The sequence below is a fragment of the Pezoporus occidentalis genome, unplaced genomic scaffold (assembly GCF_034315485.1).
Source record: "Pezoporus occidentalis ecotype Australia unplaced genomic scaffold, CSIRO_AGI_Poc_V1 ctg46, whole genome shotgun sequence".
Taxonomy (NCBI): domain Eukaryota; kingdom Metazoa; phylum Chordata; class Aves; order Psittaciformes; family Psittacidae; genus Pezoporus; species Pezoporus occidentalis.
In genome coordinates, this window is record NW_026915791.1 from 8718352 (window position 1) to 8737208 (window position 18857).

At 40.2% G+C, this 18857-nt stretch overlaps 1 protein-coding gene across 1 annotated transcript in view; it reads right to left on the reverse strand.

Annotated features, from left to right (window-relative positions):
- The window catches only part of EXT2 (exostosin glycosyltransferase 2), a 77996-nt gene that overhangs the window by 25021 nt on the left and 34118 nt on the right, over positions 1–18857 (reverse strand). The window contains exons 7-8 of the mRNA XM_062635927.1: positions 18279–18410; positions 4857–5046 (exon numbers count right to left, since the gene is read on the reverse strand). Coding sequence (XP_062491911.1) covers positions 4857–5046; positions 18279–18410 — 322 coding nt within the window. The remainder of the gene's footprint in view (positions 1–4856; positions 5047–18278; positions 18411–18857) is intronic.

An 18857-nucleotide genomic window follows, 5' to 3' on the forward strand; every position in this document is an offset into this window, starting at 1 on the left:
TATGACAAATTAAAATTAAAAAAAAAAAAAATCCACTTATTATCTAAAACAATGGCATTTTGATTATTCATACAAGTATGCTTTTCCTGGTTTACTTCCTCAGTAATAACAGGTAGCAATAGCTCATGACTACTGATAACCTGGCACCAGAGTACTAATTCATGTACTTCCCACAACTTCTGAGGAGCCCACATGGAACTGTAAAAAGCAAAAGCCTTGCCAGAAGTAGTGTCAGGTAGACAAAGATCAATAAAAACCCTGGCAGAAAACATCTCTAAATATGCTTCTCTGTACATACCTGCAGTTGCAGAGAATCCCATATACCACGCTTAGGTCTCCTCCCTGATCTTTGATAAACTCTGATTAGATTCTAATTGCTCTGTAGTAATCTGTATGAATTCAGCGAACTGAACATGGATGATGGAAGCCTAACAAGTACTATCTCAGTCTCAAAGGCTGAATGGCAGAACTTAGCTGGAATCTGAAGTTTCAAAACACTAACAGAAACATCATCAAGCACCTCTGATCTACTGGAAAGCATCCCTGCCTTTGGCCAGAGGGTTGGAACTGGATGAGCTTTAAGGTGCCCTCCAACCCAAACCATTCTATGATTCTATATCACATTTAATTATTATCAGAATTCCTTCAATAATGGCAATAATGAAATAAAAAAAAAAGAAGTCTATTCAGGCATTTCACCTGCTTCAACTTAGATCTGTGCAGATCTGGTGCTTTCTACTTACATTATAATGTTTATATTGGCCTACTGTAATGCACAGAATTCCTCTTATATAAAAGAAACCAGAATATTGGTTTCTAGGACAGTATTTGAAGTCCAGTTTTGTTAAGTTGGGTTTGTTACGGTAGATTTCTAGGTTTCCTTGGAAATAACATTGCAAAATGTTCCTAATGCTCAGGTTCCTTATCCCCAGTGTTTCAAATCAGTGTCATCCTTTAACAGTATCAAATTGAAATACAAAGATGATTACTGCAGTAATACCCATAAGCATTACAGTCTGTATCTTATTCCTTATAGTCTGCATCTTATTCCAAGTGTATCAGAAACTTAGCTCCAGGAACCACCACTGACAGAACTATACAGAAAGTATACATGCTTTAAAACATACTTTTCACTTCTGTGACTCTGAACCTAGAAAGGAATCAAGGTAAATGATTTGTAGTTTGTTCAGTATTTACTATTTAGATATTTTTATACCATTGAAGTAGTAGACAAAATGGTTTCTTCCATCATCTGAAACAAATGCAATGAAACATTGGTGGAAATTCCTATCAGACTATTTTCTTGACTTTCAGAACTAGCCATTTAGCCAGCTACAAATGAAAGGGCAAAGGTATTTGGCTGATGGAGACAATGAAAAATATCCTGTCTATACAAATATTCCCAGCCGCAGGCACCTGGACCACAATGTTTCTTTCCCTGGATGTAGAGTATTTCAAAGGATTTAATCTCTCCATTAATATCATATACGCAGTTGTGGGTCTGCTGACTTAACTGCTGGGTTGGGAGGATTCTTGCACACTCTGTATGGCTGAGAACATATGCAAAATTCAGCCAAACAGAGCAGAGATTGAATCCCCTGAATCCAGAGAGCACTTTAGATCAGCAAGTTCATTATATAAAGCTTTAAGGTTCCAGATCAAAATCATCATTGCATTTTGTATTTTCTTTCTGCTATGTCACATATAAGATCCCATGACACGGTCTAGCGTGAGGCATCCCTGCGCATGGCAGGTGGTTGGAACTGAATGACCTTAAGGTCCTTTCCAACACAAACCATTCTATGACTCTCTGATTTTTACCATCACAAGCACTCTACATTTCAAAATGTTTTTACAAGGTATCTGTGTTGCTCATAGATTTATCTGTTCCTGTGATATTTATTTTCTTTAAGGCTCTGCTGATATTCTGAGTTCAAACCCAAAAGATTAGACCCTTGGTTCCCAGGCTCACCCAAAGCACAATGTTCCTACTTTGGCACGCAGATTCAGCAAACCTCAAAACACACAGCAAACCTTCCATCCCTCTACATGTACCTATATAGAAAGTATGGGAAGGTGGTGTATTCAACTAAGGAAACAGAGGCCAAAGCACAGGACCTTCTTGAATCAACTCCTTGCCCTGAAGCTACGTTACTGAGTGACGGTGAAGACTTCACCTCTGGGTACCCCAGTTTGGAAAGATGCAAAATGGAAATAACCAGTTAATCTAATGCATATAAAACCAGAAAACATACGTATTTGGAAGCGTTTTCATAGCATCATAGATTGGTTTGGGTTGGAAGGGACCTTAAAGCTCATCCAGTTCCAATCCCCTGCCATGGGCAGGGATACCCTCCACTAGAGCAGCTTGCTCCAAGCCCCTGTGTCTGACCTGGCCTTGAACACTGCCAGGGATGGGGCACCCACAACAGAACATTTGTCATGCTGACAAATGCATCTTTTCATATAAACTGTACTAAATGCTGAAGAAAAGCAAAAAAGGATATTTATCTTATGGAATGGCACATTTGAGCAGTACAGCATCTTCATTTTTGCCCAATATTTAGAAGAGAATATTTCATGTTTATTCTGGTTTCACCTCAAGTCCTGAGTTTGCTGACTTGCATTACATACAGGCATTATTAAAAGTATATAAGCTTTCATTAAAAAATAAATAAACCGAATCCCCCCAAATCAATGTTAATTTTACAATTTGCATGTACTTTAAAGCTTTCCATTCCTAGGGATGGACTCCCTCTACTTCCAATACATACTGCTTTACTAACAATGTCATTTTCAGTTCTAATGTATTGCTGGTGTTGATAGAGGAAGGAAAGGAGCAGAGCAGCCACATCATATTTGTGTGGCACTACGCCAGCTACATCTCAGGAGACCTAAATCCACTTCTCAATTTACTGCACATAATCACTAAGGAAGACAACTTGGATGTCCTTCACTCAGCCCTCCCACTTACACAGGCGAAACAAACCAAATGCGCAAAACGGCTGCAATAACAAAAGCCAAGATCTGCTTTTGTACCCAAATGCATCCCTTACGTGGAAAGGACCAGGAAATACAGCTCTTGATGCTCTAGGAGGTTAAGCACCTCAGCTTTACTATAACCAATTAAAAGTGAATAGCCATAAAAGAGCAGATACTACTGTAGGGTAATAAACCAGACCTTATCAGTGACAGTGGTGCACATTACAAACTTCAAACTCATTCCTTGCTCTAATCCATCAGAAACTTCCTGGCTTTAACAGGCTATAAACAGCAGAAGCTTTGAAGTCCAAGGATTAGGATCACTAATAGACAGACTGAACGAGAGACTGGCCAAAGAGCCAAGTGGAATGCCCTGCATGGATCTGGAATAAAACAAGTTCATTTAATCAAACTGACCTCTCTAGCCATAGGCCAAGAGATTACAATGGTTATAACAGCAATAAAGGGACACTACAATTATTTGCTTCAGTGCAATGCTTAGGGTAATGTAAAGGCAAAACTGCTTTCAACTGTGCTCTCAAACCCACGATTTTAAGCTCTACAGGCAAAGTTTGTTGGGTTTTTTATTGTTGTGGGGTTTTTTAACTAGTTTATGACTTGGTAAAAAATCAAACACCCTTCAAGTTTCAAGAATTTCTAAATACAAAATTAATAGAAGGATTTAACCAAAAAAGATCATTCTAATGATTGATTTCCTTTGACTCTCCTGTATCGCAGACTCACTCAAGGGAAATGTGGAAACAATCCATTTGGGTTAAATCCACACACATGCAGTGCTCACACAACTGAATATAACACCAGAGCATTTTTGCTTTTAGGAACAAACCCTTCATACTGCAAAAATTCCAGTTATCATCAATTTACAACACCTCCCATTCTAAAGGATTGCAAAACACTGAATAAACCACTAAACTTGAGGTGTTCTGCACTGCAGTATTTCAGGACTCTTTTAAAAGCAAACAGTAAAGCTGCTCTGCTCATAACTAGAGCAAGCTGCCAAAATGGCAAATGATCCAAGTGAATGGTAGCAATAGCTTGGCTCTGAGAAGCTGTTAGAAGATGGTAAATTGAGACTAGTGGTCAGGGATTCATTTTTACATTGTGTCTTGCAGCTATGCAGAAGAGCTAACTTCCAAGAGTGGAAGGCTACAGCAGCTGAAGCTTCTGACTAGATAATGACAAATTGAAGAGTCCTTACAACACGCTTTGTTCCTACAGACAGAATCCACAATCTAGCATCTTTTTGAACATGTATTGCTAGCAGACAACATTTCTTGTTCCATAAAACCACCACATTTTCAGATCAGAGTGAGAGATTCACGTGTAAAGCATCTACAAGGAATCTGGAGAGGGACTTTTTACAAGGGTGTGTAGTGACAGGACAAAGGTGAAAGGCTTTAAATTGACAGAGGGGAGATTTAGGCTGGACATTAGGAAGAAGTTGTTCCCTGTGAGGGTAATGAGGCATTGGCACAGGGTGCCCAGAGAAGCTGTGGCTACTCCATCCCTGGCAGTGTTCAAGGCCAGGTTGGACAGGGCTTGGAGCAACCTGCTCTAGTGGAAGGTGTCCCTGCTCATGGCAGGGGGTTGGAACTGGATGAGTTTTAAGGTCCCTTCCAGCACAAACCATTCTACGGTTTTAAGTTAGCAGCACAACCACTGGAATGCTTTTCCCTTTTAATCTACTTTGGCTTTTCTTATGCAAGTATTTCAAAATTTCTTATTTTGGAGGTATCCATGAAATACTTCTCAAAGACACATTAAGTAGAAGAGGGGTCATTCTGTAACACATGAAAATAAGCATGCTACCACCAGATGCACCCTCCTCCACCACACCTACCAGGGGGTCTTACCTTCTGGTGGATTCTTATTCTGGTTGTTCCAGACAACTAACAACTTGGAGAGACTAGGCACTTTAGACACCTCGGTGATGACTCGGAAAAGGCTCTCCACCCGGTCATAGGTCAGAACTATGGCTGTGAATCCTTGGGACTGAGGTGGGATCAATGGGAGGAAGAGTGGGTTGCTCACACTGCTCCATTTCTGTGAAGGAAAAGAAGAAAACAGGTAAACAATTGGATTGAAGTGACTTACCACAGTAGGGAGTAGTTATTATGTTAGGGAGTATATCATGTAGCCAGGACTAGACCATCAGATTTGGAATTTGCTCAGCTCAAGCAGGTTGACTTCTCCAAACCTTTATTCCAATTTATTTCTTAATTCAATTTTCATTTTTGCCTAGCTGTAACGTTGCAAACAAGAGGGGTTTTAAGTAAAAAATAAAGTGGAAGGGGCAGATAAACCTGTAGAGAAGGAAAACCAAGGTTAATTTTGAACCCAGTTAGCACGACTCAATTCTCATTTACTAATCACTATTGCAAGACAATCTTATTTATAGTCAGGACTCAATAAACCAAGAGAAACTTAATCAGCACCATTTCAACAGAAAAAAAAAAAAGGGTTTACAACAAAACCGAAGCAATGAAATCATAAACCTGGCATAAAATGTATACCCAAGCAAAAAGGCAAAAGCAGGCACTAAAAAGAATAATGTACTAGCTTCTATAAAACTATGTTTATTTAATGATGGAAAAAAACCACCTATTACATTAAACGAAAAAAAAGAAGGCATGAGATGCAAAGATGAGAGTGATCTACTTCTCATGAATTTTAACTAAGCCATCCCTTTTAAGACTTTAAAAGGTCTTACTTCAGTATACTGCCAGTATAAGGAAGCCAGCTCAGCTGGCAGAAGCCAAGACAGACAACTAAATTCTCACTAGATGTGCCAACCTCCTTTGGAGCTGACAACACGGGGGAGGAAGCAGTGCAGGGACCATTCAACAGGAATGAAAGCGCCGGCATTTCAGTCTCAACTTTTCCATTCCAGCTGACGTTCCAAGCAGGGGTCGGAGAGAGAAGCAAAGGGGAAAAACAGGACCTTTTGGGACGAGGTGAAAAGGGGAGCTGGGAAAGCAGAAACTGAGTGATGCTGTTTTGAAGGGAAGTCTTGAATCCCAGCCTGTAAAAACTATGAACACTCAGAAGAGGTTAGGAACTGCCAGCAGTTTACAGAAATACTGCAAGACTCTCCAGTTAAATTCATACCACAAGACTGCTTGTATCAAAAGGCAATGCAAGTTTTATAGACTCAAAGTTATCTGTTCATATTAGCAGGAAATAAACTTTGCAATTTTCCATTTCTTTATTTAGACTTTGGGTTACTTTATACACCCAGCAAACACCTTCCTCATGTTTAGAGGTTAGACACCTCTAACTAGAGTAACTTCAAGGACAAGGATATAGAGGGCTTATTTACTAAAAGAGATCATAACTTTTGGACCATTTTGGTAAAGGAGAAAAAAATATGATGTGAATATGATTTCCTTCTACAAACACAGCAACATTGAAGGTTGAAGGTGGAAAAGACACTTAAGCACAGCACAGACATACTGTTTTATCCAGGATGGTCTAAAGGTATGTTCCTGGCAAGGATTTGTCAGTAGGAGTAATACCTTTTAGTAGGCTTCCTGTAATAGTTGGAAAGGCAGAGTAGTCTTCAGCTACACGTACTTTATCAGGTCTGGTACAAGTAACATTCGGCATAAGCTGTTTGTGAGTTTCCTAATGGAAAGCATGAAGTTCTGGTTTCAACCCGACAGGAGTAATAGGATAACGTAGGAATAGTAACAGAATAATGTAGAACTTAGGTTCATGAAAAGGACATTGGCTACCTGGGACAGCAGAGGACTGCACTCAGCAATTTAGAAAATACATCATAGAATCATAGAATAGTTAAGGTTGGAAGGGACCTTAAGATCATTCAGTTCCAACCCCCCTGCCATGGGCAGGGAGCCTCACATTAGACCATGTTACCCAAGGCTCTGCCCAGCCTGGCCTTGAACACTGACAGGGACGGACCATTTACCACTTCTCTGGACAACCTGTTCCAGCACCTCAGCGCCCTCACAGTAAAGAACTTTTCCTTATATCTAACCTGAACTTCCCCGTTTCAGTTTGAACCCATCACCCCTTGTCCTGCCGCTACAGTTCCTGATGAAATGAATATATATCCATTACTCCAGCAGCTGATATGTGCAGAAACAAATCTGCTTTCAGATTATTGCATTTTCTAAAATTAAATCTATTACACATCCTTTGGCTAATTCTACAAGATGACTGGTGGCAGATGGGGACAGCCCTCTGACTTTGCTCCAGCAAATCACAATGTAAATGCTACCAGAGCATAATCCATCTCATTAAAATGTTACAGATTCATTTCCACACAACCCCCACTTCAAGAATGCTATCACCCAAATGACCCTTGTAATGTTGATCAGCTTCTTAAAACAACTTTCAGAAACCTCTCTTCATTAATACTTGAAGCAGAGGTTTAACATCATTCTTAAAACAACTTTCAGAAACCTCTCTTCATTAATACTTGAAGCAGAGGTTTAACATCATACTCAGAGAGCCAAGAAAATCTTGTGTTTCTGCCCTACAAGTAGTAGTAACTGGTAGCACACTCTATGGACAGTGCTTTATTTACTATGGGTGAATATTGCCACCTAAATTAGTATCTCCCACTTGAAGGTTTTCTAGTTACTTTTTCAGTCTGGCAACAGCATTTCCTAACAAATTGCTTGCTATAATACCTCTGGAAAAGGACTAATCCTTCTCTGCCATCTAAGAGTATTTTGGTTACTTAAAGAAAAAAAATACAGATGCAAATGTGTGAGCACATGCACATCTGCCTAAAGTATCATGCTTTCCCTTAAAACCTTCAGTTTTAGGTACAATACTTAAATTCCAACTTTTACTACTGTCAGGTATGAAAATCCTCCCCTGCTGTTTATAACTTAGGAAAACTAAAGCAACTTTTGAGGTGTTTTTGCTCATGCACCTACTAAGGGATGATAGTGGGACGGAAAGGCCTGTAGACACACTAATGGATGGGAGAACCATACCTCTCATTTGAGAAAAACATTTCAAAAAGGCAATTAAGCATCTCTAAAGTGCCATTAAGAGCCAACCCCCTGCTGCCTGCCTGAAGAGTGTGTCTACAGTCTGAGACCTATTGACCCCACTTTCTGCAGGAAATCAGGCAAATTCAAGCCTCCATAATTTGCTAAAGTCTTCCAGATTTCTGCTTGGGAAAAGCAACCATAGAGGGGATTAATTCAACAGCAACCTAATTAAATCTCTATTATGGCAGCAAAGCATGAAGTGGATAATGACATAGGGATGGGTTCTCCCAGTCAGTAGTCAAGAAACCAAGTGGTGAGGGAACATTCCCTCCAGTCCCATTTTTATTAACATTCCTGATGGGAATTCAGAGGAACTTTCAGGAAGAAGAGCAAACAGCAACAGTGGATTGATCATCCATCACCTTTCTTTGACAAAGTGCTGACACTCAGCTGTGGATAAGACAACCCTTCACTCTCACTAATATCATTAGAAGAGCCAGGATAATTAATCTAAGATTAATAGGTTGCTTATATAGGCAAAAAGGATCAAGTTCAAATGCCAGTTTCCTAAGAGTAATCGCATGTCACTTAAGTCTTACAGTCTCAATCACCTGACAGCTCTTTGCAGTTCACATGAATATCCATAGTAGTGGGACCTGAATGACAGTAAGAACCTAGGTATAACCTGAAGCAGTGGAGAGAGAATTAAGGAATGGGCATGAATACAATGAAGGATCCATACTGCTGCAGCTGTCCTGTGCACGCTATCCACCAAAGTGCATGTGTAATAATGCCTTAGAAATAAGGCACCTTCCTTTACTAGAGATACATCAAATATTGCCCTACCTCTTTATCATTAAAACCAACTTGATTCCATTTTAGGAAAAGCTAATACATTAAAGACAAGGTAGCAAGGGAGCTGAATTCTCATTGCATGGGATGCTTAAGGTTGGACTCAATGTGGAGTCTTCAGGCTCAAGTTAGCAGAGAAGTTCTAAACAGACTGTTCTTAGCAGGTTACACAAATGAGATAGATGGGAGCTTCAAGATGTCAGTGAACACAACTGGCCTGAGAACTGGTTAATCATAACAAATGCCACAGAGCCTCAAAGGTATTGGCAAAATACTAGACATAACACAGGATCCTATCCCAAAATTACTTTGATGCACATTGAGCACCGTTGAAAGAGACCTGAAGAAAGATGCAGCAGACACATTATAAACTGCATCCCAGAATGGTCTCTAGAAAACCAGACCATGTAAGGCTGTCCTGTATTACAGAAGAGAGTCAAGAACTTCCCAGCTATCATTTCATGAGAAAACTCAGCAGAGTTCATTGCTCCCATGAACAGGACAGTGGGCTTTCCTCCTTATGTTTTATTCTCAATAACTAGACTCCTTGTTGTAACCACAGATTAGTGAAACCACACAGTTTGAGCAGCAACTCAATTGCCTTTTAAAAGCACAGAAGTAAGGACAACAGTGTGTTGAACTTCAACAGTAGCTAAGCAGTTCTATACACCTAAGCAAAACAGAGGTATATCCCCTGCCTCTGTGGGTAAGGCTTTTTCAGCTGGTTTGTTCTGAATATCAATCTAACCTCAATGTGGTTTCAATTATGAATTACCAGACCAGGAAAAAAAAAAAGCCTTGATTTATTCTATTTTTGCTCCAGTTATTCACGATAAGTTTCTACTGAACACTTTCAGAAAGTATTTCATCATGCTTCCCATCCTCAAATGGTCATGGGACAAAACCAAAGGAATTCACCCCCTTCTCCAGAACCAACCATAGTGCTTACACTCTGCAAAATCACAAGCCAAGTTGCAGTGGCCATCACTTCATGTTTTGATGGAGATTATAAACCCTCCTCCAAAAAATATTAGCTACGAGACGGACAGGAGTTTCTACCTATTCCTTCTTGAGTGATAAAATCTGGTACTGCTACGAATGGTGACTTATGATTGCCAAAGTACATCACATAATTATAACACAAAGTTATTCAGCATACTTGTTTTTAGCCACTTAAATCTAATCAGCTGCCTGAGCCCTTCTGACAGAATCCACTGGCTGAACACATTCTTTTATAACAAAACACTCAGCTTCAGGCTCTTCTTTTCAACTCCTTGATTTCAATAATGTGTCAAAGGAAGAGATTTGTGAAGTGAGTGAGAAGTCAAGATCTGAGTTCATATTTACAGCTGACGTAATAGTTATGCTTTTTGGAATCCCTCAATCAATTTTCTTGCCATTCTATTGGAAGAATATTATAATATTATAACTTTAATGAGAATATTTGAACAATTTGAGAGAGAAAAATAGTAAGATTCATGGGTTTTCTTTCTTTCTTTCTCTCTTTCTCTCTCGCTCTTTCTTTCTCTCTCTCTCTTTTTTCCCTTTCCCCTGACCCAAAAAATCCAGGGTATAATATAAATTGGGAATACGAAGCTTAAAACACCTTTAATACTCTCAAAGCCAGAAAAGGCAGTGAGTACTGAAAAGATGACTTATGGAAGCCAAAGCAACAAAGCCCTATTATTATCATTATCCATTTAATATTATTATCATCATCCATAACTATTGTTGTTAACATTAACAATGATAATTTTTAGTTAATGGCTCCCCTTATATACAGTAAAGCTGCCCAGTTGTGCAGCCAAAGGAGGCACCAGGCAGTGCAACAAATAAGGTAAGAAAACAGTGATGAGACCTTCATCCTTGGGCAGCAAAATCTTTTGCTGGGTGCATCTCAAAAACAGCTTTGCTAAGATGACAGACATGTCTCTCAATTGTGTGTTTAAGTGCCTGCTTCTAAGCTAAACACAAAGCAAAAAGCTCTTAGGGAATATAAAACCCAGTGGTATCAAATAGTTTTGTATAATCTTAGGAACTAAAATGTCATTCAAGTTAAATATATGTCTCTAAATTGGAGAGACATCAATTTGATGGATGGACCACTCGGTGGATAAAGAACTGGCTGGATGGCCGCACACAAAGAGTTGTGGTCAATGGCTCAGTGTCCGGCTGGAGACCAGTAACGAGTGGTGTCCCTCAGGGATCGGTGTTGGGACCGGTCTTGTTCAACATCTTTGTCGCTGACATGGACAGTGGGATTGAGTGCGCCCTCAGAAAGTTTGCCGATGACACCGAGCTGTGTGGTTCGGTTGATACCCTGGAGGGAAGGAATGCCATCCAGAGGGACCTTGACACGCTTGTGAGGTGGGCTGATGCCAACCTCATGAAGTTTAACCATGCCAAGTGCAAGGTCCTACACCTGGGTCAGAGCAATCCCAGGCACAGCTACAGGTTGGGCAGAGAAGAGATTCAGAGCAGCTCTGTAGAGAAGGACTTGGGGGTGTTGGTTGATGAGAAAATGAACATGAGCCAGCTTCAGTGCGCGCTCACAGCCCAGAAAGCCAACTGTATCCTGGGCTGCATCAAAAGGAGCGTGACCAGCAGGTCAAAGGAGGTGATCCTGCCCCTCTACTCTGCTCTTGTGAGGTCCCACTTGGAGCATTGTGTGCAGTTCGGGTGTCCTCAACATAAAAAGGACATGGAACTGTTGGAACAAGTCCAGAGGAGGCCACGAGGATGATCAGGGGACTGGAGCACCTCCCGCATGAAGACAGGCTGAGAAAGTTGGGGCTTTTCAGCCTGGAGAAGAGAAGGCTGCGTGGAGAACTCATAGCAGCCTTCCAGTATCTGAAGGGGGCCTATAGGGATGCTGGGGAGGGACTCTTCATTAGGGACTGTAGTGACAGGACAAGGGGTAACGGGTTAAAACTGAAACAGGGGAAGTTCAGGTTAGATATAAGGAGGAAGTTCTTTACTGTAAGGGTGGTGAAGCACTGGAATGGAACCAGGGCAACCCATTCCAGGAAGTTGTGAATGATCCATCCCTGGCAGTGTTCAAGGCCAGGTTGGACAGAGCCTTGGGTGACATGGTTTAGTGTGAGGTGTCCCTGCCCATGGCAGGGGGGTTGGAACTGGATGATCTTAAGGTTCTTTCCAACCCTGACTATTCTATGATTCCATGAAATCTAGCTTCTGGTTCTGTCAACCGAATTCAACAATCGGCTGTTCATGCCTCAAAGATTACTATTTACAATGGAAATAAAACTACACATTAGATACTAGCCACACGCCATAGGATAACTGTGAGGTTATCTACCATTGGGTAGGAGAAGAATCCTAGTCTCTGCAGGTAAGTTAAAGAACCAACTGTTAAATCATGTTTCACAGAGACAGAGAAATGGCAATACTTGTAGCGGAATATATGTGGCATACTCAACTTCTCCCTAACGCTAACACTGGAAAAAACATACTGATAAACTGAACTTTATTTAGCATAAGAAAGAATACATACCTTCTAACAAAATAAATAAAGGAAAATTTCACACAGCTGATTCAAATGAGGTAACTGGAAATACAGCAGGAACGGAAACCTAATATTGTCCAATGGAAAGAAGGTGAGCATTGCCCAGAAAGATGTTAGCTTGTTTTCACTTACAGGTTAATAAAGAAGTGTAGGTCAGTATTTGCTTAATGCTCTGAAGATGAAGAATGGCACTGGGATGGAAGTACAGTTGTAACAGTGGCATTATCTGGAGGCTGCGGGCTGTAAAATCCTAGCCAAATAGCTCAGAAACAGTTCAGCTGTTTAACAAGTGTCAAGTGCCTGGTCATTGGCAGAAGCTCACGAAGTACTGTGTAAATGAACATTTTATTAGGCTTTGCTAAATGAATGGCACATTTTGCACCAAGTTAATTTGGCTGGTTTAGTTTAAACCAAATGATGATGCTGTTTTCTGCCTTGCTGGAAGAAATGAAATCTGGTATGTTTATTGTTCGGCATACTGATATTCTCAAGTGATTCTCAGACTATGGTCTGTATCATCCAAGGTCAAAGCTCAAAAGCAGCCCCTGTCAAGCAAAACCTTCCATGTTTTATAGGTCTGCATTCTAAACAGTCTTGAGAGAATTTCAACAAAAGCAACTGAAAAACTTTGGAAAAACCTTGTGTTCCTCATTTTTCAGAAAGCCACATGTTGGCAAGGAATGATGCAAAGCAAGAGGAGAATTGAAATGATCTACAAAGAAGCACAAGTGAGAAAGCAAATTACCTCTATTAGAGCATAATAAAGTATTTAATTGAAGATAACAGATCACATCTCAAACCCGGGTCATTAGTTCAAATCCAGCCCAAACTGGTAGTCATCACAGTGCACACCATGGAAGTGACCATTTTCTGGTTTACTTGAATACAACTGATTGCTTCTGCCTAACGGATAATGCTAGGGCCAAGAAATACAAGAAGCACTAAACTCCCATGCTTGCAGCAACAGCCTGTCTGAGATAAAGGATTCAAGTGGTCCAAGAATGAATTTCAGGCCCCAAAAGCATCATTTGCACCTCTTCATTAAAAGGAGGAAATAGCTTGTAGTGCATTTTTTGTTGTACTATTTTGAAGTACTATTCCATAACATATTAGTCTGTTATATGCTACTAGTCTTCCACTTCCTCAACAGGATAATGGGTGAGTAGGAAAATAATCCATTTCAGAATGCATTTTTTTAAGTACAGAAAAGCCAAAGAGTCTTCAGTCGACCCATACAAACACCTAAAACTGCTCAGATCAGCTCCTCAATGCAATGTACTAACTACAGAATTAACTGCATACTCATTTATCTTCTGTGTACCTTATAGTCCCTCCTGCTGAAAAAACACCCTGTACTGCTGCTGTATCCACATGGTGGTGAAGATACTCAGGCAACGGTCTCACTAATAACTTTGAGCCAATATAAACCAAACTAACGCCAAATAAAGCAGCTTTCCAGCCACCCACTCCCTTTCCCCCCCAATTCCCCTCCAACCTTTTTTCTTTTGCTGTTTCATTTTTATATCATGAAATTTATTAATTCACCACAAGGGAATTAGAAAATTCAAAAAGAAGGTAGCACATTGAGAGAGAAGTCGTCATCCAAGTGCACAAAAGTGCAGGACTGCTTCTTTTGGCAATAGTACCTGCTTAGCGTGGTTAAAAGTGTTTGGGAAACTACAGACTCAACACAAGGCAGGCTGGTGCTTCTTTGTGTTGAGACTTGAGAAATATCTGGAGAACAGGAATAAGGCTTATAGAATCATAGAATCATAGAACGGTTTGGCTTGGAAAGGACCTTAAGATCATCCAGTTCCAACCCCCTGCCATGAGCAGGGACACCTCTCACTAAACCATGCCACCCAAGGCCCTGTCCAACCTGGCCTTGAACACTGCCAGGGATGGAACATTCACAACTTCCTTGGGCAACCCATTCCAGTGCCTCACCACCCTTACAGTAAAGAACTTCCTTCTTATATCTAACCTGAACTTCCCCTGTTTCAGTTTGAACCCATTATCCCTTGTCCTATCACTGCAGTCCCTGATGAAAAGTCCCTCTCCAGCATCCCTGTAGCCCCTTCGGACACTGCAAGCTCCTCTGAGTTCTCCACAAAGCCTTGTTCTCCAGGCTGAGCAGCCCCAACTTTCTCAGCCTGTCTTCACATGAAAGGTGCTCCAGTCCCCTGATCATCCTCTGATCACCCTTATCTATATGCAGACCTAGCCATGAGCACGCTTCACTGATTTTAAATGCGCAAATATCACTTCCACGCTGTCCAAGATCAGAGTCATTTCCTCAGATACAAAGAAATCAGTGTAATTTTGCTGAAAAGAGAATGCAATCATTACTGTGTTTGCAGATGTGTCCTCATTCCTAATTTGAGGAATCAAGAGTCAAACTCTTGATACTCAAATCTTGAGTACCAAGAGTTAAAAATAAAACAAAGAGAAAAGCTTCAGAAAATAACCATAAGTGCCTATTGGTCCTGCTTTGCAAGTGACATCAAACTCGAGGCAGTCTTCTGTGAAAGATGCAGCTTTTTATTCATAGGTGCTGCTGTTACAAATGTCATCCAGTGTTTGAGGCTCCTAAAAATCTCTTCTACCTATCATACTTACAGGCTGTAATCTCTTCAGTGTTTGCTAACTTACTGTAAGCAAAATAACAAAAGGCAGTACTACACAAAATCATAGGAAATAGACTGAAATCAGATGATGAATCTTAATATTGGAAGCAAACATTTAGCAACCAGGATACTGTTTTCTGTTACTTCTCAGGATCCTAATGACATACTAAGCAAAACTAAAACCTATAAGCACTCAAAGAAAAAGAATCCTTAAACCAAGGAGACAGGCAGGTAAGCAACCATGGCCAGGGATTCTTTCTAGGTAAGGATCCTCTTCTGCACGATGATCTTGCACAGACAGCAAGCCCTCCTATCTGTCAGAAAGGTGTGTTTGTCCTAGCAAGTAAGCTCGTAAACCCATTAAAGCTGGCATTTCCTGTGTAAATATTCCATAGGCAAATCCATGCTCTCATTTTCAACCCTCACTATTCAGAGCACAGGGATCTCTGTGCTGCAAGCATCTTGCCTGAAAATGGTGATTGCACCTCTGCACCTTCTGATCATCTGCCAACAAGTTCTACATAGTCTTCTGCAACTCCACGATTCTATCTAAGCCATGTAACAAAAACAAGAGCAATACAGATGAGCACTGCATTAAACCTTACTGACCACAGCATCACAAGGAACAACAAGCAGAGCTGGAAGAACTGGGTGCTGAGCTGGCTAAGTTTGAAGGCAGAATATACGTGGCAAGTTCTGGAGGTACCGCTCTGGCCAATAATGCAAGAATTTATGACACTCAGTTATTCACACATTTCACTGTTGTGTTAATGTTAACTCAAAGGGGTTTCATTTTAAAAGTTACCCATATCCTGCCCCTGGGGCTGAACTGAAATAATTCTCTATAAAAACTTCAGTCTTGGAGTCTATTTACAGAAAAATATGGCAATTTTCCTGTAAATGAGGAACATATTCAAGTCATCTTTAGTTACTCTATTTTCTTATCAGAGTTAGAGGATACAGTTGGCATCTTCCCCTACCTCAAACGTACTTACGTACCTACTTTCCAGCTATAATGTTTTATCCAGGCTTACCAGAAATTGTAACAGTGCTGTGAATGGACATCAGGCACAAGCTTAGATGAGAAACATACTCAGGCTCAAGTGCACCATGACTGCCCTGACAAGCAGACACCAACTGTGGAATTTTGACTAGCACAGCTATTAAAAATAAACCAAATATTTAAAAGAATTAAAGTAACTATTATGAAATTGACTTTGTATTTATTAGCAGATACTGTATATATCTAAATTATTCTATATTCTAAATTGTCTGAAGTTACAAATCAGCCAAGTCCTGAAAAATATGCTCTCCTATAGATCACAGCTGTAATATGCTCTCTTCTTAAAGAGATAAAGTCAGAGAAAGGATATCTAAAAATCTCAAAGATAAATTGGAGAAGACTCCAGTTATTTGCTTCGAATGAAAGAACAAGGGTCAAACCCAAACAGCATTGGCTGCCTTAAACAAAAAACAAAAGAGGCTGATGGAAGGAGTAGCTATCAACCCCCCCAGCTAAAGATGCCACAGAATTGGGTACTGTTGTTCTACAAATGTAAACTGCCCTTGAACAATTCCTGATCTGAATTCCATTTGCTTTAACTGACCCTTTGAGAAACAATCACAAGCATTCTCTGTTGCTGGCTAATATGGAACTTACACAGCCCTTAAAGGAACTTCAAATGACATTGCTGTTTCATATTGAAGCAAGAACTAAATTCATGCACATATTAAGCAATGTTCATAGACTAGAATAAACATCAAATTCTTTCAGCTGAGACATAAAACCACCAAGGAACTGACCATTCGTGGCATGAGAGAATCACGATATGAGGTGTCAACTCCAACGTCCTGGACAAACTCCAGCCTGTGTAATTGCAGACAGCCTTTAACCTCTCTTTGCAACTGCACACTGACATAATATCCCTGCCCACTCCTTGTACTGCCCTAGCAGGGTATTCCTGTTATGTATTCCTCCACAGAGTTCTGTTCTGTATGCTGCTGTGTCTGTGGTCGTAAACCTTCTGCCCAAGAACCTCTAGGTTGAATGAGTAACATAAATGGTTTTTCCAAGCGTATATTAAAAACAAAGAACAAAAAGAAGCCTGCTTGTTGTTCAGAGTAAGACTGGCTTCCCCAGAAATGGAGAGAGAGAACCCAGGAGAAGATGGGTTTGCATCCCCTATAAAGACTGAGTAATCCTAAACCTACTTTCTTCCTTTTACTAGATGTTTCAAGGTGTTCTGCTAACATCATCTAATGGTATTAAGATGCTCTGATCTCCTCTTATGAAAGCACATGTTGTGCAGCTTAATTTCTTCCTTAATTACTGCCAAGTGCCACATTTTCTCTTTAGGCAATGAAACAATAGATTCTTAATGCCTTTGGCTAAGCCACGGCAAATCATCTTCTGAAAGCCAGCAATGAGCTTCTAACTCTTAGTCAGCAACTGGTCACACTATTGGGATGAAGGGTTTAAAGTAAAACACGTTCTACTCCTAAGAGCTCCTACCCAGCTTGCAGAGAAACTCTCTCTACACCATCATAAAGCCAAACAGTTAACAAGTTTGGTTTTATTAGTAAAACAAAACTATGTTTTATATTTTGACACAGAGAAAATTAACTGATTATGAGTGAAAATCATCTGCAGGCTTTTATATAGTAAAAAAATCAGAACCAGCTGCTTGGTGCAGAAGGTTAATTAACACTCCAGTGTTTCTTCTGAACAGAGGTGGGTTCAAACAGTGCAACTTCTTTTTCTTTAAAGGGAAAACAAAATTCCCCAGCACAACTTTGATCATCAGTGCCTTTATAAGAGAAATTACGGAGAAATAACATGGAGAAAATTGTAGGCAGAGGAAGAATTAGCTATTTCATCAGAATTACAGGAAAAAGCTTTGCAGACTGTTTAAGATCTTCAGTATTTCCACTGCAGTCAGTTCACTTTTAAGATGACTAAGCTTCAGCTTCTCAATTCAATAGGAATAAAGAAGCATGTGTGTGTAGATGCAGGCATGAAAAAGACAGAAAGAAATAAGCAAGCGATTTAGTGTGTGCAATAGCGAAAGGAAAAAGTTCGCATTTCACTGTCAGGATATAAAATGCACTGCTGGTTATTTTGCCAGTTGTCATAAAATACATTAGCTTCATCTGTGCAAGTTACCAACACAACAACACAACACATACACAAACACGCACCCACAGAATTATTACCAAGTTTCATAGCACATACCTTTTATACAAGGCAAAAACCCCAACAAACCTACAATTTGTTTTATGAGTAAATCGAACGAGTTTGCTTACCACAGCTGGGGGATCATTCCAATCCTCATAAGAAATGGCAGCATATGGGTAAATTCTGTCATTGATAATCTGAAGAGTAGCAAGAGCAATTGCTTTCATTGATCGAAAATATGCTTCCCAGAACCACCTTGCCTGTAAAGAGAATAAAGTTCACTGTCACACTGCACAGATCCAACGCTTAATAATCAATATTGGCTTGCCATGCACGGTATGTTCCATACAGTCAATGTGTATGGTGGAGATTAAATTAGGAGGCATGTTTATTGTAGCTAGGATATTTCCATAGAGCCTGAAGGCTTCAAACTCAGCTCCACTCCCCAAAACCCAGCATTTGCAGCCAATAAAAGGAAGCAGCAGCAATGCTTTGCAAGTGATTGAACAGAATGAGAATACATGAAGGAATCACTTTCACACTTTAGTCGTATGTTTCCCTCTTGAAAAATGTCAAAAGCAGTTTAACAGTAGAAGAAATTGCTATTATACTCCGTTTTCCCAAGGCAGAGGAATCCAAAGTGCAGCTAAACAGCCAAACAAAGCATGCAGCCTAAAAGAAGCCACTTTTTAACATCAGTATTCGAG